Below are 24,683 nucleotides of genomic sequence, written 5' to 3'. Positions count from 1 at the left end.
CCTCCCACATGCATGCATTACAGTATATACAACAATGGATCGCATCACCAACATTCCGAATCTCTGTTCTTTCAATTAAAAAATGTAATGATCAATCCCGTAATATATATAGTATACGTTAATTATAATTGCACATAAAAATTTAATGTATGTACAGACCTTGTTCCATAATTGATTCAATGTTTGTGTCAAATGACTGATGGTTTGGATCTGATGGCAAAGCTATTGCATGGGTTAAATATAATTAATAGGGGTTTCCAAAATCAAATCAAAGCAAATTAAATCCTGAAAATGAACCAAAAAATTGATAACCAAAAAAATCATAATTTGGATAAACAAAAATAATGGGAATATAAAAAATGATTTTGTTTAATATTTTAATATTATTTTTAGTGACAATATTATCAAAAGGAGCACATAATTGAACATAATATTTTCTCGTTTTCAAGTTTTTCAATTTAAAACGATGAAAATTATTTGTAAGCCAAAACACGATTTTTTCAGTTGAGATTCCATGACTTACCTTGTTCGATCATTCACCCATCCGTTTGTCTCTGACCCGGCAGAACCAAATCATAACTGACGTATCGGGAAAAATATGAAGCCAACGCCTCCAACTCTATGTCCACTCTCTTCCAACGGTTCTTCCAGTAGCTCTTCCAACTCTGGAAGCTCTCCTCCATTATCTTACCTTAGGTTTTCCATTCTCTCAGTACCATTTAAAGACAAAGGATATCTTTGAAACTTTCTTTTACCATGGGGTTCGTGAAACAATATAAAGCCAACGCCCCCAACTCTATTTCCACTCTCTTCCAATGGTTTTACCAGTAGTTCTTCCAACTCTAGAAGCTCTCTCGTAGTGTCTTCTCTTAGCTTTTCCATTCTCTCAGTACTGTTTAAAGAGAAAGGATATATTTGAAACTTTCTTTTTCCGTTTCGTTCAAAATTTTTGCTATATTTTTTTAAATTGGAATTCTAAAATTGTCTAAAATTTGAGTTCTAAAAGCACCACTTCCGTTTCCTCTATTAACCGCTGATTACGTTACTAATAAGTCCTCTATTGATTGCGTACTTAATGCTAGATCTCTTCCATTCTCTTCCACCGGTATTACATTTTTTCCATACGCCTCAAAGGTAAAAGAGTCCTCTAAAAAGTTGCTCTGCTGTCTCTCTAAATTTATACTATTTTTTTTTGCAAATTAGATTTGAATATTAAACGGTGTAAAATTTGAGTTATAATTTCTTATTAGATTCAACTAATTTAGTTTTTTTAATTCAAGCTCTTTCATTCTCTTTTCACTTGAATTTTAAGTAATTCTCTGTGTTTTGTTCTAGTCTTTTTTGGTATGATTATTTACTCTTGCATTATACAAAAGAGTTAGTCTAGATTATGTGGAGACTCCATGCCACTTATTGTTCCTAGTTCTAAGTTATTTCATGTTGTCATAACATGTGCTTCAAAAGAGAAGTAGAATTTCTAGCCATAAGACATGAATTAGTGATACAAAAAATTTGAGTGATGGTTTTTTACTATTTTGTATTCTGATTATTTTTCTTTTTGTAGATACTTTGCTATTTTATTAGGGGAAGAGCAGTAAAAAATGGCATTGAGCACAAAGATAAATTTCATGGCGAACATACTAAATATAAATTTTGTTATTTAGGTAATGTGTTGGTTATAAGTGTACCTTGTTGTCCGTCGGTGTAACAATATTCTACATAGTCAGAATCCATGGCGGCGTCGTCAAAGGCATCTATCACTGTGTAAACTCAAATTTGTTATATATAAAATACTACATTACTTAAGACAATTAACCTAGACACTATTGCTCTCATAGGTTATAAGTGAGTCAAGTTTTTTGGCTCTGAATGCTAACTTGAAATAAAAATTTAACGATTATTTCCGAAGGCGAACCTTCATCATCCTCGATGAAACCATTGGTATTTTCGGTCGAATCAACGGTAAGAAAGAACGCTTGTACCGCATAAGGATGCTGTGAATGCTCTATAGCTGAGCCATGTTGCATCCGCCCTACGAATTAAACAATGATTAATTAGTTTGATTCATGATATGGCGTATAAACCGTGATAACACTTGCCATATAATAAGTAGAGAGAATACCACTCCCCTCGCATGTGAGATGATAAAATGACACTTCCATCCCCTCTATTTATAAAATATATATTTCCCTTCTCTATAACTTTTAAAAAACCTCATCTTTAAAATATTTTAAATTTTTTAGTGTTAACTAATGTTAACTTTCTTTATTTTCACGAAAAAATAAATTATTTTTTACAAAAATACCTTTTGGCAAAAATTTTATTTTTATGTCATTAAATTTTACTTAGCAAAATACTCTTTAATAAATTATTTTTTAATAATTAAATTGTACTTTCACCATAATATTTTTTTAAAAAAAATAATAATTAAATTATTTTTTTTAATATATCTTTCAATAATTTTGAAATTAATAAATTATAATTCTATCACAATGTTTGTTAACAATTATTTTTATATTTTACTATTAATTTTTTGATATCAATATGTATTATTTTAACATTAAATAAAAAATCTTACTATTGTTAGTATGTTTAACAATTAATATATATTTATATTGAAAATAATCTTACTAAGATTTTTTTATTTAATTTATTGATATCAAAAATTAATAGTAAAATATAAAAAAAAATTAAGAAAAATTTTGGTAAATATTGAAGGGTACCTTAGGAAAAAAGTTTAATTATCAAATTGTTTAAAAAATATTTTGATAAAAGTACAATTTAATGAATAAAAAAATAAATTATTAAAGAGTGTCTTAGTTAGTAAAATTTAATGATAAAAAATCAAATTCTTGCTAAAGGATATTTTTATAAAAAATAATTTATTTTTCTTGAAAAATGGATAAAGTTAATATTAATTAACACAAAAAATTTAAAACAGATTAAAGAGGAAGTTTTTTGAAAGATATAAAGGAGGAAAATATACATTTTATAAATAGATGGGAAGGGAGTATCATTTATATATCTTGCAGGGGAGAGGAATGGTATTTTCTCTAATAAGTATCCAGTTAGGCAATGCTCTGGCATCTATGTATATGTTAAAAAACAATGAATTTAGAATTGTACACTTTTTTAATTTTGATATGGAGTAAGTAATGGTGTATGGCATAGTTATGGGGATATAGGGTGTTTCACCAGGCTGTGATGATTGCGTCAAGCAAATCGGACGGTCCGATGGGACGGAGAGTAATCGGACGGTTCGGTTACAGTAATCGGAGCGTCCGATTTGTGTATCCTGAAATTTTTAAATTTTTTAAACACAAATCGGAAAGTCTGATTTGTGTACTCTGAATTTTTTCAACTTTTTAAACACAAATCGGAGGGTCCGATTTGTGTACTCCCACAATTTTAAAAAACACCCAAAAAATTACAATGTTAAAGTATATCACTCATTTTACTTCCATATCAAAATTTTTTTAGCCAGAATCAGTTTTTGAAAAACAAACCTTGACCGTGAGCGACGACTTTGTTCCTATCATTGTGCGGAAGGGGCCTGTTCAGTGAAAAATATAGTACATGTGAGGTGTTATGTTCATGGCTTCCAAGTTGATTAGTTGAACTTGGGCTTTAGGTGATGGAACCGCATGACTGGGAATCGGGTAAAATCTTTCCATTATTAATTTTAAAAATTACAAACCATTAATGGACAATGAATATGTCATTAGAACTAAATCTAATGCACCAAAGTTGCTCACCGTCGCATTTGGTTATTAACCAAATTATCCTGTGAAGTGGAAGGGGTACAGTTCATTGCAGACGTGTGTCGAAAGTCTTGCATGCATTGAATGATGAAGGAGCATGGATCGATAATTCTAATTCTTCCATTGCTGGATTCATGTGCATATTGGTTTCTCTGGTAAACTGAAAAGCACCATTTTAATATAAGAATTCTAATGAATGTATAGACCAAGTTCGGTTGTAGAAGGAATCGAAGCTGTAAGCGGATGGAGTGATACCATTTGAGATGTTTGCCAGAGGACTGCGCAAACAATCTGGTTGGGCCACAGACTTATTTTTCTTGCGAGCAACATCTTTGAGACCGATCACATGCAACTCAAAAGGATTTAACGAATAACTTTGTATGGTTGGATCCGTTGGGCTCACTAATGGTTGCGTTGAAGATGAACCCCTGAACACCATATTTGAGTGCCTCTTAAGAGGAAGAATTGATGCCGCACTTGAGGCTATGACGGGTAATGAATATGTTAGAAGAAGTATATGAAGGAGCAGGACAATGTATATATGTATTTTTTTTTTTGGACAGGGGGCAATGTATATATTTAAACCATGAATGGGCTAATAAGGATAGCGAGCAATAAACTAACCAGTCGTGGCATGGATTTGGGGTAATGATTGTTGTCTCCTTCCTCTTTTCTCATGCAGTATCATTTTCCTCCTTAATCTGGCTAATTTGGGTCTCAGTATATAATCATTATAATCCATGATAGAAAAAATAAACTAAAACTTATGACAGCTAATATCTGATGATTGTGTATTTATATTGTAAATGGAGATGAAATTTTCAGGAGGGAGATTATGAATTGTACAAATTTTTCCTTATATTTTTGGATGTAACTTTGCAAATTTACTTATGGATTATCGGCCAACTTGACATGTGTGTGTGCGTGTTTGAAGCTTGTTTAGTGATCTAAATCCAAATCTGATAACTTTCCACGGTCATATAATTTAATAATTAAGATTAAATTAAGACTAAATATTAAACAAAAGACATGATGATAAATTGAAGTGAACTTGGTGAGAGGTGCTGGTCTGTCTAAGTTAATTAACGCTTAACACATGAGATGCCATCTCTGAAGATTTATTGGCATCCCCTGATTTGTAACTTCTTCCTCTCTTGTTTGACATAAAGTTATCTTTTTAATATAGCTCTCTATATATTATTAGTAATTTTTAATAATTTTCAAAAAATTGAAAGCACGGTCTTCCAATGAAACCAAATATATAATTTATGATCAAGAAAGGAGGATAATCTTACAAAGAGAATCAATGGATCCTTTCATACTTAGAATTCACAAAGTCTATATTTTAATTAAAATTAATAAGATAATAAGATTAGTAAGATTAATAAGATAATAAGATTAATAAGATTAATAAGATAAGATTAATAAGATACATAGCGTGTTGAGTTGATAGCTACATCACATAGTCCAAGCACTGGTGCAGGAAAAGTAACTTGATGAACCATTTTTCTTGTCCTCATGTATCCTAATTGTTCATAATATGCCAATGGAACAACATGAGAAAATCTATGCATAATGGTTCACAGAGTTACTCAACAAAAACGTTACACGCTAGCCCATATACCACCAAAACATGGAATAACTAATACATACTAATGTGGTAGTGAGTCCATCAAACATGCAAGACTTCTACATACATGAAATACTCATTAAAGGGTGATGCTATGAATCTCAACATACTGCCAGACCTTAGAAAGTGTTTCCTCACAAAAGCTCTCCATCCTCTATCCATTATGACCTCAACGAACCCATAGGCAATATTCCAGTTGAGACGCATGTGGTACTGCAATCCGCTAGATAGGATAACATGAACATCATTGAATCTAGACGGAAAGGCATGGATGGCAAAATTAGTAGGAATAGTCTGCATCACAAAGTAGCAAAAGTTATGCTCATAGAAAGTAATAAATTTATAAGGTATCAATTGCTGCACTGTATATATTGCATCGATGTTAACATAAGTTACCATGTAGGAGCATCGGACCTCTTGATTAGTAAGGATGGACATGAATGAGTAATAAGGTGCATTATCTGACCATTTGCTTAGGAAGAATGGAATGATGCACGGATTGTTGAATCCAGCAAAGGAAAAAACATGCGGAGTACCATTGAGAAGCTGACTGGTAGGATATGTTGGTGGGAATTTGTACAATGGTACCATAGGTTGCTCCTTGGTAATCTCGACATCCTGGTGGTTCATTTTCACAATAAATTGTTCCTGTATAGTGGTGTCTTCCTCGTCAGTGTCAGGCACAACGTTGATGTCTATGTCTAGAGGCTTCGAAACAGGATGAGAATTCTCGAACTCTAAAATGGCAGGAGCAGGTGGCGGTTTAATGGTAAGGTTGTTGATGGCAGTCTTTGCATCCATGCTTCTTGCATGCTCACGGTAAGGATAATTAGTCTTCATCTGGCCTTGACCCGATTGACCTCGTTTCCTCTTCTTGTTAACCTTGTACGATGCATAGTGGAAACTCTCTATCTGGTCAAAAAAGGGGTCATTTGGCATAACTTGTTTCCCTTTATCCGAGCTATTAGATACAAAACGATCCTTGACATAATGGAAGACGATTGGGATGCTTACCATCTTATCATCCTTCACCTTTAGTACATAGAAGATATCATTGAAAAGGTAACACAGCTTTATCGAACCCCCGTTTGTGAGGCGATAAAGTTGCACCAACTTATCAAACCCTTCAACAATATAACCAATGTTGTGGCCCCTAAGAATTTTCAAGGAAATCAGGTTTCGATTGGTGTCCACAACTTTCATCTTGTTATCCAAGGAGTGGCTGTATTTTCTAAAGAACAGTGTAGGAATAGCATGCATCCTCTACGCATAATGAAAATGGATTAATACAAAATAGTCACATGCATGGAAGTATGTCTAGTGTTACTTTCAGCAAGAATCCATTAACTATTAATTAATCGTGATATAAAAAGAAAAGGTCATGATATCATACCGCCATTGGATCGATAGTGAGATAAAATACACGACATTGTTGATCAATGTCAGATGCCTTTGTACTACTTTCCATTTTAGGATCAACAAAGACGCCAGTTGATTAATGGGGTAGCGTTAATGCAGTGATTGAAGTATTTGCCAAAAAGGTCCTCCATGGGAATTAAGTCGCTGAGTGGATGGAGTGGACAACAACTTCCAACATACAACAGAGGATCTCCATTAATGAATGGAAAGACCCCACTTTTACAAAGGGTATATGAGGGCATGTGAAGAATGAGAAAGAAGATGTGCCTGTGCGTTTCACACTAACTATGTTTTTTATTCATTGTCGTACTCATTTATAGATCAGGCATGTTATTTAGAATTGATAAGTTGAAGAAAGACTCTAGTAATTAACTTTTGATAAAGCCCAATCTATACACATGGAATTTTAATTTAATAAAATCTTTTTTGACGGTGATGAGTCAGTCATAGACCTCATCATTAACGGTGTAGCTTGTTGATCAGTACATCACAACCCAATGTGTAAAGTCTGGAAAACTCTATAAAAGCAGTGTTGGAATGTGTGTAGACGTGATCATGGTGTAAATGGTGGTAATTAAGCAACAATATAATATTAGTTCAACTTTTGAATAGCGTGTGCAGATAATGTTATTAAGATATATATGATACACCATGTATTAATGAGGCGACGACAAAATGGATCAAAGCAGGTGAAGACTGTAGTCAGAGAGTACTTCTGAACACAGGGTGATAACTTGCTACAAATATTGATGCGGTGGCCTGCAATATTCAATAATAGGTTGTGTAAGATTCAACATGCATATACTCAAATATCCATGTTTGATTTAGCGCCATAGTAAAGAAAATTGATGAGTAGATTTCATTCCTTCACAACACTATCAGACCTAATAAATTCCACATATTTTGAAGAAACTAATTAATTATCTCATTGTTTGCATTAGTGTTGGTACCCCACCGCACAAAACAACTGAAATAATTCTGACTCCCAAAAGAGTACTGATGAGTTTGGAAAACTCTTATTTAATTTTGATGATGAACAAACATTATTAAAATATTTAATTACAAAATTATTAATTTGATTTTTACTCATATTTACTAAATTAATAATTTTATTGTGCAGATTTTATGTTGGGCCGAAAAAATGAGTTTCTGGTTTAAGCCCAATTAGTTTGAAGGAATCAAAATTTTATTGGGTCAGATTAAGCTTTATTGCTACCAAGCCCAACTTGAATTTTGATGAATGTTTCCATGCATGATCCGAATCCAATATTCATCAGGAAAGCAAATGTTATCATTTGGGCCAGATTAAATCTTAATGCTACCAAGCCCAACATTATTTTGATGAATGGTTCCAAGCCTGGTCCGAAACTAAGGAAGCAAATAGGCTTCATGCTTTCCAACGGATTCCATTGCTTGCTAAGAATAGATTTCAAAACTTAATAAGCTAGCCTTGGAAACATGAGAGAGAACTTGACTTTGATTTGATAGGGAATCATTATGATTAATGCTATACGCTACTCAAAGCAAGGGAAGTAAAAGCAATCTATCAATATGTTTTAATTTCATTTAATTGCTTTTACTTTAACTTCACATTCTCTCTCATCTCTTTCTTCTTCTTCCATCGGTCCTTGTCCAGGAAGCTATGGATGCTATGCTCATCAACCAAGAAAAGGAAGAAGTTGCATGCATCAAGACCATCAAGCTAATGATGGCAAGAAAACATATTAAAATAAAAATGAGCTGTGACTGAGATATTCACCATATTTGGTTAGATTTGGTGAGGTATCTTGAGCCTTTCATGCTCAAAAATGGACGTTGAAGATTCGGCCAGCATGGAGGAGATTCTTGAAGCATGGCTTGTCTTTGATTCTGTTTAACCACCACAGGGAGTAGCTAGAGTGGCGAAGTGATGGTTAAGGCAGAGATTGAAGCAGATGAAGTCATTATCATCATGAAGCATCAAGGGCCAGAAATCCATCTTGGAGAGCAAGCCAAGGATGGAGAGCTCGGATTGATGAAGGGTGATGATCAAGAAAGAACCAGAGGTAATTGCATGTTGGGTTTTACATGGTTATCTCTTTTCTCTCTATGTGGCCGAACCGATTTTGTTTGTTAAAGGAGGAAGAAGTTGGTTTGGGTGTTGGCTTCAATAAGTGGAGGCTTCCCTCTTCTATATGAAGAGAGAACAGCCACTATTTGGAGCAAGGAGAAAATTAGAGAGTGCAAGACACAGAGTTCTCAGAGCTACCTGAGCTAACAGTTTTCTCTTCTCCTTCAATGTATTCTGTTTTGTATTTTTCTGTTTAATTTTGTCATGTCTTGAGTCTCATGGAAAAAGGCAAACAGTGAGGTTTGTATGAAAAAGCCATAGAGCGGAAAAAGGCAGAGAGTGCAAAATTAAAAGAAAAAGCCATAGATGTCTTAGAGTTCCTTTGTTCATCTATGTTGTGTTTCATGATTCTGTGGGAATCTCCTTGTAAGTTGGGTTAGCACTTTACAGTTTGTAATCAGGATGATTATAGTGAAATTCCATCATGGCTGTGATGGAGACTGGATGTAGGCTGCACTGCACTTAGCAGCTGAACCAGGATATATCTGGGTGTAATCTTTCCTCTCTTCTACTCTATTTCTGTTTTCTACTACACAGGAGCAAAAACTAAAATGTCTCGTGCCAAGTAACGAGCCAAAACAAAAAAATCTTGTGGCAAGTGACGAGACAAAACAAAAAGTCTCGTGTCTAGAGACGAGCAAAAACAGAAAAGTCTCCTCTGAGTTCAGCAAGTGTTAGCAACGAAAAAGGGGGCTAAGATTCAACCCCCCTTCTCTTAGCCACTAAAACCATCAAGTACTAAAATGAAAGTTGAATGATAAAAGGAGTGTGACTTATTTACAGATGGAGCATATAACTAATAAAAATCCATGGATGAGAGTGATTTTTTGGATATACTTCCATGGTTTGCGTGAAAATGAAGGATGAATGGATTCACGCTGCACACGTACAAATGAGCACTTTTTATGCAGATCACATAGAAGGACAAAATAGAAGAGAGGGGTAGTGTTGTTTATGTGTTATCCATTGCTAGGATTTAGAAAGGATCTGATGCATTTGTGTTTGACATTTTTTTTCATACTGAAGAATGGGAGGTGCAAAAATGGAGTGGCCTGGTAAGTAAGCCATTTTGCCGCGCCAATTTGATGGAGGTAGTACAATGTTGTGTATTGTTATACATACATACCTGTAATGATGCAGCTTAAGCATGATCATTGAACACTTTCCTTGAAGATCCGGCACTAATATAAATGTGAGTAAAAAATATGTTTGTCGAGCATCCAGTTGAGTTGGGTCTTGTAATAGTATTTGACTATTTTAATGTTAAAAAATACAACTAATTAAGTGGAATAAAGACTCTATACTTGAGAATTTTTTTTTAAAACAACTAACATTAGGAAATTAAAGTTTTCAGGTTTTACATAGGGAAATATTAATGCTGACTACTTGGTTACATAATTTAAAAGAAAAATAAATTAGTCTTGTGGAAAGAAAGATAACAAAGAACATCAACAAAGAGCATTTATCAGTTGCTGAGCGTCTACCATGTCCGAGCTCCTTCAGATCTTGAGAATTTTGACATGCAGGGTGGTCTCATCAGATGGTAAAACAGAGAACTCCAGAACGGTGCCGGCTCTAAACCCATTGTACTTAGCAAATGTCTTCCATCCACGCGTCAGATATAACTGCACCTTCCTTTTCTTGCTCCATCTCAACCCCATTCGGTAGCAAGAGCCATTGTCTAGTATCACGTTAACATGGTTATGCCTGCTGGGGAATGCACTCTCGGAAAATCTAAGCGGTATTACCTTCCGATTGAATGTAACAAACAAAGAAATAAATAAAATAATGTCAATTAATCTGTGATGGAATACATGATTGTGTAAAGTTAAAATATGACCATAGAGTTACCACTGCACTGCTTTGGACTTGGGTGGATGTGAGAAGTTTCAGGCAAGTCAACGGCTGGGCTCCTTGAATGGCTGTACCAGGGTCTGAGCTGATTAACGGAGACATGATATTGTTGCCTGCATTTTTTTTTTTCGGTTTGAGTGGTTGGATAGCTCGCAGAAGAAACATGATTGTTAAGAGTTTTGCAATTGAGCAACGCCTGATTAGGAAGTTGATGTTGATTCTCCATAAAAGCATTTCCTTGGTTAGACATACCATTTGAATCGATAATGCAAGGGTAGTTTGGGTCAGACAGAACATAAGATTCTTTCAAAGATGGAGCACTCATAAAGCCATAATCTCTTTGAAAATTGACACTTATAACATCTTGCATATAAACAGTTTGCACCTCAGGTGTGTAGCAAGTTGACACACTCGAAGAGAACACCGCAAGTGGATAATGAAGAGTTTCTTGGCTAACGGTGCATTGCAAGTTATGTTGGGAAATGACTATATCATCACGGTTTGAATTAACAAAAGAGGAGGGAGGAGGACCAGTGGTTCGTTGTTGGCTATTATTAAGAGGACCCTACGATTTGACTGCGGTGAGTGAAATGCTTGGGGGACATGAGAACTCTTTAGTGGTCATGCAGCTATCCTTAACTTTCATCACAACAAATATATCCTTCCCAACATACAATAACTTCATCCAACCACCATGAGTAAGCCCGTAACACGCCACCAAATTATGAAATCCATTGATAATATACCCAGTAGAGAAACCTCTGCCCAATGATAGCTCGATTTGATTGTTGTTGGTGTCTATAACAATCATTCTATCACGAAGGAGATGGTTATATTTCCTGTAAAACAGGGACGGTAACTCATGGGTAACCTGCAAATACATAATATAATAATAATGAGTGTCCCAGTAATTAAGAAACCAAAGCAAAGCACAACATACGGAATTTGGGAAGGATAACTATGTTTGGGGTCTGAATGAAACAACTTACGGCAACAGGGTCTACATGAAGATAGAATATGCGATCATCGTCAAAATCCGACGGAATGAGCCTGTCTCTCCCCATGTTTGGATGTCTTGAATGGATAGAAATGTGTAAAAATATTGGTATGGTTCAGAAGTATGTTATTCAACTGTTAAACAAATTGAAGGAAACAATGCCAGGGCTAAAATAGACCCAAGGGAAGTGATAAACACAGGTGAATGAAAATGAACATTTCCATTGAAAACAGGAATATCAGTATATGTAAAGAGTATAGGGCGGTGGCGTGAAACGGTGAGAACAAATGTACTTGTAGTGGGGTTTATAGAAAGGGGAAACACTGGTAAAAATGACACCTATGCATGAGGGGGTAAAGAAGGAAAGCTTTGGCTATAAAGGTACAAAAAAAATTTAAATATGTAGAGTATTAAAAAATTGTGCCGAGTAAAACTCATTCAGGTTGGATGGTGTTTTGCTGTATCAAAATTTAAATACTAATATCTTAATATCAAAAAAAGAGAAAAAGTACACACGAGTGTGCCCTTCAAGCAGGTTGCGCAATAATAAGTTCTAGTTCTGTTGTGGGTGCTTTTATTCATGAGGATTCATCCTGTAATTTATGCACCTCATTGAATGGTGGAACTAATTGGGATCTTAAAGAGATGATAGTCTCAGGAAAAAAACATGCTTTGCGAATACATCATAAATTAAAAATTCCAACGTAAATATCTTATGGCTTTGAAACCACCAAAAGATGCATAAGGGTACTATACATGCATTAGAATTGTCTCATTCTTTTTCCCAACACATGAAAATCAACATATAGTAATTTGAGTGATATTTAGAAGGGGTGACCACATTAAATACTAAGATAGCATTAAAAGCAACATCACAGTAAGCAGGTGCATATCATGGATACTGCTCCTTCCGCACATACAGGGTAGTAAGCATTAAACAAACACAACAACATGCATGGTTTAACTGTATATAACCATGCGTTATTTGGAAAACATAGGTAAAGGGGAACCTATAAAATTCCCTAAGTTCAGGACAGCACACAAGACCTTAACCGAAAGCAGCATTAACAGTACGAAACATAGTGTGATCTTATAGGTGGATCATTAATCTATGCGTAATTTCTCTTGCAGGCTTTGGCGCACTAATCCTGATGGGGTTTATCAACACCAGCAACCTGGCCATCCTTCAATTTCCTACACTTTGTGGATGATCCTTCGGCAGAATTCGGACAGAGATCAATAAGTTGTTTAGTCCATCCGCCACTAACAATGTTTCTCTTTGGAGTTGAGTAACCCTCATTAGTGTCGCCGACCAAAATCTCAACAGAGGGTGAACATGTGTCCTGAAATTTGAAGGTATTTATAAAAATAGATTTTCGTTGGATTTAGTAAAAAAATATGTGATCTGTTGAGAATGACGGTAACCTTAGGCGTCTCTGCAGACCCAGATTGCATGCTGAGCAGTTGTGAGTGCTCTAATGCCAGATTTTGCTGAATCATGGAGATTGCATTAGTTCAATTGAAAACAAACTTCATTGAAATGAAATAATTCAATGCAATTAGACACCTGATATATATCATGCTTCTGAATAAATTTTGATATGACAGACATGTCTCCACAAAGCTTCATGACAATTATCTTGCACGGTTGGAATGAGTTAAGATCCTCCATCTTCACGGAGACTTTGAAGATAATTTTTCCCCCTAAAAGAATTAAGCTCTATCGGGTATTCCTCATTGGTGCCACCCTAGAGTTAGGATGAAAAATTAGATATGATGTGCTGAATAATGAAGTTCATATTAACACAAAACGATAGCAACGTATCATCTTACGTGCATCTAGAGTATCTATAGTATATGCATATAGTATACAATACCCTGGTCAGTTGTGCAAGTCTGAGATCAAAAGCTGAGATCCCAAGAAATTTGGAAGCTTCTTTGTCATACAGCAGAAATGCAGCCGAATCAGTGTCATCAACAACCTTAATATTAATGCTATACCTGTTTAAGAAAATACGTTAGCAAGGATGAATGTAACTTTAGGCATGCTTGTTCAGTAAAATTTTTATCAAAAGGTTTTGATGCATACCGTGGAGTGTGAATGGTGGGATACGTGTCGCATTTAGCGCAGTGGTATGAGTTCTCAGCCTCCTTCAGAGAATGGAAACAATGTTTGCAACTTTTGTACCACCAACCGTTCTTAGGATCGATTGCAACAACAGTTCCAATTGTAACAAAGCTCCCATTCTTAAAAGTAATAACTCATAAGTTCTAGGAATTTGCAGAAATAAAAACAATTATGTTATTTAATGACTAACCTCAATGCATTCCTTGAGCTCAGAAATGGATTTATATATTGACTTGTCAATGAGATCTTCCTCAATGGAGTATACAGGTTCAGTCGTTATTTGGGAGAGTTGATTTAGAGGTGGAACACCGGACATGATGACACTGGTAGTATTTTAGATATACATACACGTCATTCGTTTGACGAAGCTGATGAAACAGTTATTGAACAAAATAACAGGATGAAATGTAGTACCTTTTACGAAAATCCTTTACCGCCTGAAAGTCCGCATTGATGTAAAGATTTGAATTATAGGTGATGTTTGATATCCCCATTGTACCTGCCACAAACATGGCATTCCCTCAATTCAGTACATGAGCAAGGAGATGTCGATGACTTACAATTCCAAGAACACATGGGTGACAAACCTTTAAATAGATTGAACTTAGCGAATTGTACAATTAGGATATACTCAGACGTCAGCTGCTCTTGAATATGTTTGACCAACTTACTTGCGAACTCCTCCCAAAGTGTACAGCGAATTTTTCCTTTTCCCCTGGTTTAGATACTGTAAGTCATATACCTTTAAAAAAACTTCCTAATAACATGAGGCTAGCCTATGACAAAAATTGGAATAAATATTAGATGGGATCAGCTTTAGCCCTAACTACATGTCGTCAAGCTCCAGAACGATGTAGTTGCTCTTCTTTCCATTTTTAGTAAATTCAATTATGTCACCCTTGGCTGTCAGAAGACCAATGACATCTGAAAAGTAAAGGTGATTACATTTTCCCATCAGATTATTTGACATCATTAACAATGCTATATAAATAGAATATCTTAGCAATTACATGTTACCTATAAGATGCGACTGAGCGTTGGTGTGGTTGAGTATGACTTCGTTGGGAACAAATCGGAAGACATTCTCAGAAAAGGATGGATCATCAACCAGTCGAAGTTGAGTATCCCTCTTAAAGTAAATCCTGCTAGCATGATTAGTGGCCTTGTATTTTTTATCATTAATGGCAACTGAAAAGTTGCAGATGGTATATATTTTTCCCTCCACCAACTCATCCTCAAACAGCCTCCGCTGTGGATTCCTAATGGAACATTGGATGCGATCTCCCTGTATGCAAATCATGGCAGTACATGATGCATATGAACGTACAATTCACGTGGTAATTCATTAAGTCAGCTGATTTTTTCATAGCCCTGGTTTGCTAATAAAACCAACACATAAATAAATAAAACTAAAAAGCAACATTGTGTTAGATAGCTCACCAGCTGGTCCATTGCCACAAACTCCAAAGTTAGTCTTACGTATTTCTGCTGGGCAGGGGACAGTGACCATATTTTCAATACCCTCAGCTTGATCCTATAGATCAAATTGTCATTAGATGCATCCACATCCTTCAGGTAGTTGTAGGTGCTTGCCATTTCAAAATGGTTTTAGTTGCAACAAATTCTAGTTTAGGTGTCAAGCAAAAGATGTTGGACTACCTGGTCTTGGTGATGTATTTATAACCACTTGTGGCGCTTGTAGATGAAGATGGTGAATGAGGTTGTTGTCATGAGGTCGAAACAAAATTGGAAACTCTAAGTGCCCAAAAAGTGTTTGCTGCACTTCAGAGAGCTGTTCTAAATGTACACACGTAGTAGCATGATGTGATAATTTCATAACTTAAGTATTGGTTATTGATTAACATGAGTTAATAATGTTAATTAGTATGACTCATACGACCTGGTGATATCAAGCATAACATTTTCAATAAGAGAAAAAGTGAACGCGATATACAAAATATATGAGCAATAAGTAAATTAAAATTAATTTAAATGAGATAACAACAAAAGGAATGCATTTCTTGTAATAATTACCCAGTATTATTGATGATTAAATAAATTAAAAATAAAGATTAAATATATATAACATAAATAGAAATAAAAATATAAAAAAAAAGACCTACAACAACTACAAATAAACACATAAATATAAGAATGTAGACTTGTATGATAGATCATAAAAAAAGATGGGGTTATCACGAATGGCATTTTCACGTGGCATAAGTTGCAAAAAAAGGTTACGCTTATCTTTTACCTTTAATAAAAAAATATATTATATTACTTGTCTTATAATTATAACTTTTCAGTTCTAGAAACCATTAAAAAAGAGAACATATGAAACAAAATATATGAGCAATAAGTGATCTGCAATTAAATTAAATGAAATACTAACAAAACACAAACATCACTTTTATTTATATATATAACTCAATCAAGTATTAAATAAATAAATAAATAAATACATAAATAAATAAGGGTGTATACTTGTACATTAGAACACAGCATAAGATTGGTTCATGATAATGGCATGTGCACACGCACAGGGCATGCATGGTTACACATGTCTAGGTATGTCTTGTTATATTCATATGCTTCTATTGCCGAAAAGGTTACTCCTATCTTTACTTTTAATAATAGGCGATACCATAACATACAATTAGATGTTCTTAGGAGGCATCACGTGACTCATAATAATTCATCACTCAAAACAAAAAGGAGAGATAGTAGTATAAAAAATATAGGCACAGCCTAATAAGAAATAAACAGAACACAAAGCAAAATAAACAACTGATAAAGTATATGTATATATATATATATAAGAATATAAGATTTGACTATGGGACACCAATTAACATAAGTTAATTTTGAATGACATCTTGAGGCGAACGGAGCATTAAGGGCTACCCTTATGTATCTATCTATCTATAGTCATATCTACATGCATGTATTTCCAAAAAAGTTGGGCATATCTTGACTTTTGAAAGAATGAGAATATATGAACAGGGTAACTTCTGTCCAGAACCTTGAATCATGATTTGTGTTGTGCACGGGGCAATCACTAATGACCGTAACTAAACAACCACCTATGGATGTAACTAAGTATAACATTGGAGTTGTTGTCTTTGAGAGGTAGCATCACTGAATTGCTTAAAAATGCATATTCGATTCAGAGGTTAATTGCATTTCAATCGGGATTTAACTGACTCAATCAAATATAAAATAAGTTTTTCAAAAATTGACTGTATAATTTAGATAAACTCAAATCCGGCCAATTAATTCTCATTAGATTTATCCTGAAGAAAATTAAAACAGTGGTTATGTTTTAGTCTCTACTAAGTCACATGTTGCTGCTTGAATAAATCAAATTGAATTTATGCTAAAACTGCCCACATTTCATTTCTTATTAATTTCCAAAAAGATTTTTCCACATTAAAAGATTGCTTCTGCAGGGAAAGGAAGAATTAGGTCCAGTTGTTAAAAATTTAGCACACATAGAAGAACAAAATAATGTAATCGAGTTAAAATAAAAATGAAACTTTCGTCATTTGATTTGGGAGCAACAAAGGTGATGTGTTGATGGTACCCCTAAGTTTGTTCCACTTTTTTGTTCGACTAAATGATGGAGAAAAAAAAACACAATTACCCCAGTTTTAGCAGAAGAAAGACCCAGAATGCGAGCAATTGAGTATTAAAATGACAATCAGAATAATCAGCATCCAGATTCAACAACTTAAAATCAGAATCAGAGGACCATCAACAATTTAGGTTGAGAGAAAACATGAACCAGCAACTCACAAATCAGGATAAATAAAAAAAATAAAAAATCATGAATAAAATGATGAAGCCATTTTTACTGACAGTGAGGGACAAAGTAAGGCACCGGCGAGGTGAATACTCCACAACATAATTGAGAGAAATGTAGAGAAAGGAGCGTGTTGGGGTACAAAGCGTTGGAAGACAGTGACGCTGTGCAGAGAGTTCGCGACGGCAAGAAGATGATGACCGACCAAGAGCCCCTCGTGATGGCAAGAGGAGTTCTCCGATCAAGTGGTTCACGACGAGATGAAGAACGTCAATGGGAGAGACCTTTGGTTTGGCACGGTACCCTACAGCTGTGATGTTGCCAACGGCGACGGTATTGTCGACCGAGGAGATTACTACGGCGACGGTGGCGGCTGGTAGTTTCGATCATGACAGGGGCTCGGTAATGAGGTTTTGCGTTAAATCTGATTTGGCGAGTGGGTTAGGGTTAGAGGATGGTGAACCCTTTTTTCGGTAAACAAATTTAAAAAAAGGGAAATTTTTTAAGGAAGACCGGTTGGTTCAACTCGTTTCGCGGTCTATGACGGGCTCGATCAAGAAGTCACAAAGGGTTTCTCACACCCTTTTTGTTTCAACCCACTCAATATAGCGATTGGCAGTTATTTAAACGCTTGAACCGACTGAACCGGTTAGTATAAAAAAAACATGTACTCACGTTAATTGTGAATATTGGTTAAAACATTCACTTTCTTCAAAACCATCAGTTTATGTTAATATTGAATCCCTAAGGAAATACTGGCTGTTTTAGAATGGCTGTTTTAGGAGGTCAAAAAGCCAGGAACACTAAACTTTGAGTAAGTCTTCTTCGAATGAATGTGGGACTTAGAAGAATACTTAATTCTCCATTAGCACATGTGGCTATATACTTAATTGTACATGGTATGCATGAAATATGTTATAAAAAAATGCATGCCAAAGTTGCAATCCATGAAGGTTGGCAACCATTCTTTCAAGCATTAAAAAGCCAACTTCATTAATATTATTTTTGGGATCAGTACAACTAATATCATAACATATAATGCTAACATATAGCACTAACAAAATACGTTAAAAGTCAGATCCATTGCTTAGCCATCAGACATAATTAAGTGATTTGGTCTTCACAGACGTAATATAGAGACAAAGATGGTGGTTTCATCATTAGTGGGCACTAAAAATCTAACAACACTTCCACACTTTAGTCCATGGTCAATGGAAAATCTTCTCCATCCCCTAGTAAGGAAGGCTTCTGATGACTTCAGACTCCACCAGCGAAGCTTCATTACTATAGGTGGGTTGCGGAGTTCCCTAACACGAACAAAATCGAGTCTCGAAGGAAATGCTTGCGACGAAAAAGCAGAAGGAAGAAGCTGCAAAATGAATTTATCAGCTTGTTGAACCCTTCAATGCAACTAAATAGTTTTTAATAACGTTAAACATGGACAACATGGTATATCAATTTGATAAAACTTACCATAGAGTAGTGAGTTGACTGATACTTGGATATCATCCTAACCACAGAATAATACTCTAGTCGTAGAGGAAAGTGCGATGGCAGGACGACGTGGCTATTATGAGGTGGTGGTGGTGTGGGGCTACGGCTATTGGGAGACACTATATTATGATTGGTAACAACATCAGGACTAGTGTTTGAATGGTGAATAGTCTGCTCTAGCGGGGCAGATACGGTACCAGTTGGTGGAAATGTTAGACTGGGCGAGGAAGGAACACCAGAAAAAGATAGTAACTGTGGTATTGGATCACATTGTTCCTGTTGGACATGCTTGTTAGGGGAGAAAATGACTTTACCTGAATAAGGTTCAAGACCGGCATAAACGGTGGGATCAACGCAAGTCAATGTGTCGACAACAGATTGTGGAAGAATATGATGCTCGTTAATTGTGTCAGCCGAATTTGGATTAAAGGGAGTAGAATTATCTTGTTGATGCAGGATTTCAGGAATTGTTACAAATTCAACTGGATCAACGACGGGACTTTCATTACATATGTCATCAGATATGTTGATTACTTCCTCAATAGGAACAGATGGCCTGACCTCAACAGTGAGTTTCAATGGTGGGGAACACAGCTCTTTAGAGCGCATGTAATGGTCCTTGACGTCAACAACCAAGAACTTGTCTTGACCAACATAACAAACACTCAACCAACCTCCTTCTTTTAGGCCATAAAGTGCAGCAAGATTATTATAGCCATAACAACTATACCTGTTCGGTGACACTTGTCGATAACCACATCAACCTCATTACCAGCAAAATCACAAAATGTCATGGAGCTTGGAATGACATCTTTGAATCTCCGAAAGAATGTGTATAGAAGTTCACCCATCCCCTTCAAGACAAAAACAATGATAAGTCAAATGTATAATAGACTATCATGTGACATACTGAAAGATTATCGGACATTGCTAGAAAAAATAGCACATGAATTGGATAAAGTGCTTACCAAATATGAGTTTATCTCCATGTAAAAGTATCGCCCTTGATAGTAAGAATTCAAGCTATCCATTTGACATGAACAACAATATATGGCCTGATGACAAAACAAAGTTGATGTTAAATAATGGTAGGTAGTAACAATTCCAATGAATTTGATCACAACACAAATATGGTGGTCATGGAACTTAAAGATATATGTCGATTGTAATTAAAAAATATAAGACCACGGGCAAGACTTACCTAAGGGAGAGAACTTGAAGAACGACGTTGGGTTAGAAGGAAGCAAATGTTTAGAATGGTGGCCTTTGAAATGGGGGGTTGGAAACAGAGTTGGATGTGAGGGTATATGCACATAGCTGAGCATATCTTATAGCCATCTCTGATCATGGTTACAGTACGGACACACTTTTTATATAATGTAATAGTTATACTTGTTGACCATAAGATAAATATCATCACAATTACATTAAATTAAATAATGCATTTATATAAGTTTCAATAAAATTATATGACCAATATAGTTTTAACAAAGAATGCATTTATATATATAGATATATATTTTCAGAATGTGAAAAAAATAATTAAAATAAATACAAAACAATCAATTCATGAGATCGCCATCCAGTGCAATGGTAATCTCTTCTGTGCTATTTATAATAATAATAATTAGATTTTAATCTGATTTTAAATTTGAAAAGACAACAACAACACTACGATGATGATGTCAGAGGGTTTGTTGGTCCCGATACAAACCGACTCATAAAGTAAGTACATTTAATCTGGCTTGAAGACTTAGATAATTAATAACTTACTCAATATATTACATACTGGTGAGAATAATATGCCTTTATGTAGATGTAGATCCTTTATGTATAGATATATATGATATATGGTATATATGATGATTTATGATATGATCATATGATACATGAATACATGATATGATATATGATATGATATACCATGAATCAATTGTTAATAAGTGATATGATAAAACACGCGTTGTTTGAAAGAATAGAAGACCTGGGTGAGTGTCACGTAGCAGAGTCCACTATCGAAGAAACCTTGTTTTCAAGGATTGTTATAGGATTATTCATGTAATTAATAAAATAATAATAATCATTTTTAATGATATAATAATATATAATTAAATATATAGATAAAACTGATTTACATCAATAGTGTTCGTATGCTCGGGTGTATGGTGGATCGGGACAAACAGGTGCTGGAGCAGGGGTTCGAGAGGGTTGGGATCTAGGCATGAGTTGCGAGACAGGAGGAGGTTGTGTGCTGGGATCTACGAGAAGGCGATGTGGTGGGACCACCTGCAAAAATTCCGACGCTTAAGTCAGTATTCATACAAAAGGCGGCGTTTAGAGTTGGAGTAGGTGACATATCTGTGGAAAGGGGCGGGTCACCTCCTAACTCGGATCGAGCGATCTGTTGGGTCGGTCGCTCATATACATACTCGGGTTACTAATGGACTGGGTCGGAACAAATAGTATATTAAAATTAATTTTTTTATGATATAAAAAACTAAATATTTTTCTTTTTTAATTTTTATATTTTTAATCGGGGACGGATGATTTATAAGATAAATCTTTTACTTTTTAGATAGACAAAAAATTACAAAATCGTCTAGAAGCCGATGAAATCGAATCCGGATGGCTTTGATTAAACTGACGCATTTATATATATATAAAATGAAAAAGTATATAGAATCAAAAGGTGATCAGTCAAAAAGTAACCAACTTAACTAATTTATAATTATATTTAATTAATTTTATTTATTTTTAATTTATAATATTTGATATTAATTGCTTCTCACCCCAAATTAAAATTCTAAATGATATGTTGGAGAAATAGGGGCGGAAATCACGGAATTTTCAACAATCCCAATTCTTAGTATATAAAAAAATTTATAAAATATATAAAAGAACATCCATTTAGTATTATTAAAAAGAAACATTCTGATACTTAGTAGAAGAAACATCCTAATACCTAGCATAAGCATCATCCACGTAGAGATTTTGGATTCATTCAGAAACATCTCTTGGTTCCCTAGCATTCTTGTTTAAGAATTTATAAAGAAGTTAAAAAAAATTACTTCTCTCATAATATTACTACTTTTTATCATATTTATATAAAATAAGCACTTTTAGAACTAAAATCCAAACAAAAAATAACTTATTTGTAAATTACTTTTAATAGAGCTATTTATTGTTTAAGCTATTTTTTCAAAATGAGTTTAATTAAGTTATTTATCCAAATTGGGCCTATATCATCCCTCATTGCTCTTGCATTTGATGATTAGATCCGTCTCTCAATATTATTTATTTTTTCTTTTTTTTTTCTTGCTATGAATGATTTTTAGTATTTTTTTAATGGAAAAGTATAGGTAGATAATGAAAATATTAAACAATATGAATAATGAATATATAAGATGTTCAATTCACTAGGTGTGTGAATGGTTATCCTAATATTAAAATTTAGGTGGATAATTTAAAAGTTTAGTATGTTTTTACTTTATTGGACCAATTTTATATCCCATTATTCACAAATGCTATTGTCTACCTAGTAAAGTCCATTCTTAAATAACTTTTTGGGTTTTTTATTTAAATAAAATATTTGGACTTCTATATTACCTGATTCCCCTAAATGATTTTTTTGAACGTGAATCCCTAAATCATATAATATATAAATCATTCTAGGGTTGTGTGTTTTAATGAATATATAAATCATTGTACCCTAGGACGATTTATGCATGAATTACATAGGTGAATAAGGCATAAATCGTCATAGCCCACTGTGTGTTACGAGTAACACGGAAATCGTCCTAGCCTAGGATGATTTATGCATTTTAACTTAAAACACTCTACTCTGGCACGATTTACGTGCTTCTTCCTAACCCTCTACCCCCTAACACGATTTACGTACAAATTCCAAACCCACAAGCCCCTAGGACGATTTATGTGAAAACTTTTATGTGTAATTCGAATTCTAACTCATCTAGAGTAAAAAGACATGTGTTTCTTTATATGATAACCATTTTTTGATGCAATCACACCATATTTACTACTATATCAAATTTGAGTTCAATTAAGAAGTTAATTTTTTAAGTTACAATTTTTTTTTAATTTATTTTTATTTTAAATTTTAAATTTTAAATTTAAAAAAAATAAAAATAAAAAATTAATTTACAATAAAAAATAAACTAATATTAATTAAAGTTAATTTTCATATATTTATTCATCAAATTTATATTGTGTTGACTTATTTATTTGTTCTAGAATATTCTACTACACAAATATTTATGTAAATCACATTATGGGCTTGATTATATATATAATATAAGAAAATGAAATATTTGTAACAAAAATTTTGTAACAAATTTAAAATTGTTACAAAAAATTAATTTTTGTAACAAAAATTAGTGATTGTTACATAATAATAATATTTTGTAACAATACAATTTGTTACAAAACGTTTTGATATTTTGTAATAATTTATTTTTTTTGTTACAAATTATTTTGGCTTTTGTAACGAATCGGTGTGTTGTTGTAAATGTTCAAAATATTTTGTAATAAAAAATTAATTTGTCACAAAATTCAATAGTGTTTGTAACAAATTATTTGTTTGTCACAAAATATAAGAATTTTTGTAACTAAAAAATTATTTTAAAATGTTAAAATATTTAAAATAATTTTATTTTGTTTCCAAAATTTAAGTTTTTAAAATATTATTTGTATTAATTAATTATTTGTTATGAAAAATTAAAGATTAAATGATTAATTTTTAAAAATGGTATATATTATTTTATATTTTTTATAAAATTAATATATAATTTTTACTAATAATCAAGTGTTAAATGTTGATTAGAAATTAATTTTTAAATTAAAAAAATTATTGTTAAATACAAATACAAATCGTCCTAGGGACATGTGGGTTTGGGATTTGCACGTAAATCGTGTTAGGGGTAGAAGGTTAGGAAGAAGCACGTAAATCGTGCCAGGGTAGAGTGTTTTAGGTTAAAATGCATAAATCATCCTAGACTAGAACGATTTACGTGTTATTCGTAACACACAGTGAGCTGGGACGATTTATGCCTTATTCACCTATGCAATTCATGCATAAATCGTTCCAGGGTACAATATATTCACTAAAACACACAACCCTAGGACGATTTATATATTATATGGTTTAGGGGATTCACGTTCAAAAAAACTATTTAGGGGAATCAGGTAATATAGGAGCCCAAATATTTTATTTAAATAAAAAATCCTAACTTTTTAGAAAGCTGCAATTTGATTTTGAAAATTGCATCAGTCATTAATACTACTACTTTTTATAAGTTAAAAATTCAAAAAAGTTACTTTTAGGGTCCGTTTGGATAGGTCATAAGTGACTTTTTTTTAACTTTTAACTTATAAAAATGTGTAGTATTAATGTCTGGTACAATTTTCAAAACAAAATTGTAACTTTTTAAAAAGTTATTTTGGTATTTAAGGAGAAGTTAAAAAAATGACT

General features: G+C 33.8%; 2 protein-coding genes and 1 long non-coding RNA gene across 3 annotated transcripts; all 3 read right to left on the bottom strand.

Annotated features, from left to right (window-relative positions):
* Positions 1–10,221: 10,221 nt before the first annotated feature.
* On the bottom strand, positions 10,222–11,000 carry LOC140182582 (uncharacterized). Its single transcript, XR_011878472.1, has 2 exons — positions 10,772–11,000; positions 10,222–10,668 (listed from the first exon to the last, which is right to left on the bottom strand). It is a non-coding gene; the product is annotated as an uncharacterized lncRNA (long non-coding RNA).
* Positions 11,001–11,195: 195 nt separating this feature from the next.
* Positions 11,196–11,957, bottom strand: LOC140182581 (uncharacterized). The gene is made up of 2 exons (XM_072229675.1): positions 11,764–11,957; positions 11,196–11,645 (listed from the first exon to the last, which is right to left on the bottom strand). Exons 1-2 carry the CDS (start codon positions 11,836–11,838, stop codon positions 11,340–11,342), a joined length of 381 nt encoding a protein of 126 aa, XP_072085776.1. The 5' UTR covers positions 11,839–11,957; the 3' UTR covers positions 11,196–11,339.
* Positions 11,958–12,605: 648 nt separating this feature from the next.
* On the bottom strand, positions 12,606–18,176 carry LOC112783105 (replication protein A 70 kDa DNA-binding subunit B). Its single transcript, XM_025825882.3, has 12 exons — positions 15,559–18,176; positions 15,340–15,433; positions 14,917–15,184; positions 14,730–14,823; positions 14,487–14,614; positions 14,314–14,398; positions 14,090–14,222; positions 13,861–14,018; positions 13,649–13,772; positions 13,339–13,519; positions 13,197–13,262; positions 12,606–13,114 (listed from the first exon to the last, which is right to left on the bottom strand). Exons 2-10 carry the CDS (start codon positions 15,349–15,351, stop codon positions 13,430–13,432), a joined length of 1,092 nt encoding a protein of 363 aa, XP_025681667.1. The 5' UTR covers positions 15,352–15,433; positions 15,559–18,176; the 3' UTR covers positions 12,606–13,114; positions 13,197–13,262; positions 13,339–13,429.
* Between the last annotated feature and the right edge of the window lie 6,507 nt (positions 18,177–24,683).

This window comes from Arachis hypogaea, chromosome 20 (genome assembly GCF_003086295.3).
Source record: "Arachis hypogaea cultivar Tifrunner chromosome 20, arahy.Tifrunner.gnm2.J5K5, whole genome shotgun sequence".
Taxonomy (NCBI): Eukaryota; Viridiplantae; Streptophyta; class Magnoliopsida; order Fabales; family Fabaceae; genus Arachis; species Arachis hypogaea.
The sequence above is the reverse complement of the archived record's forward strand: the minus strand, read 5'-3'. Positions and strand labels throughout refer to the sequence as shown.

Bases quoted from the DNA above. Each gene is read 5' to 3' on its own strand.
- LOC112783105 (XM_025825882.3), bottom strand. The intron at 14,824-14,916 runs GTAACATGTAAT...TTTACTTTTCAG, and splicing joins CGCTCAGTCGCATCTTATAG to ATGTCATTGGTCTTCTGACA. The intron at 14,615-14,729 runs GTAGTTAGGGCT...TATCTAAACCAG, and splicing joins GTTCTGGAGCTTGACGACAT to GGGAAAAGGAAAAATTCGCT.
- LOC140182581 (XM_072229675.1), bottom strand. From the start codon at position 11,838: ATGGGGAGAGACAGGCTCATTCCGTCGGATTTTGACGATGATCGCATA. The intron at 11,646-11,763 runs GTAAGTTGTTTC...ATGTATTTGCAG, and splicing joins TTCATGTAGACCCTGTTGCC to GTTACCCATGAGTTACCGTC.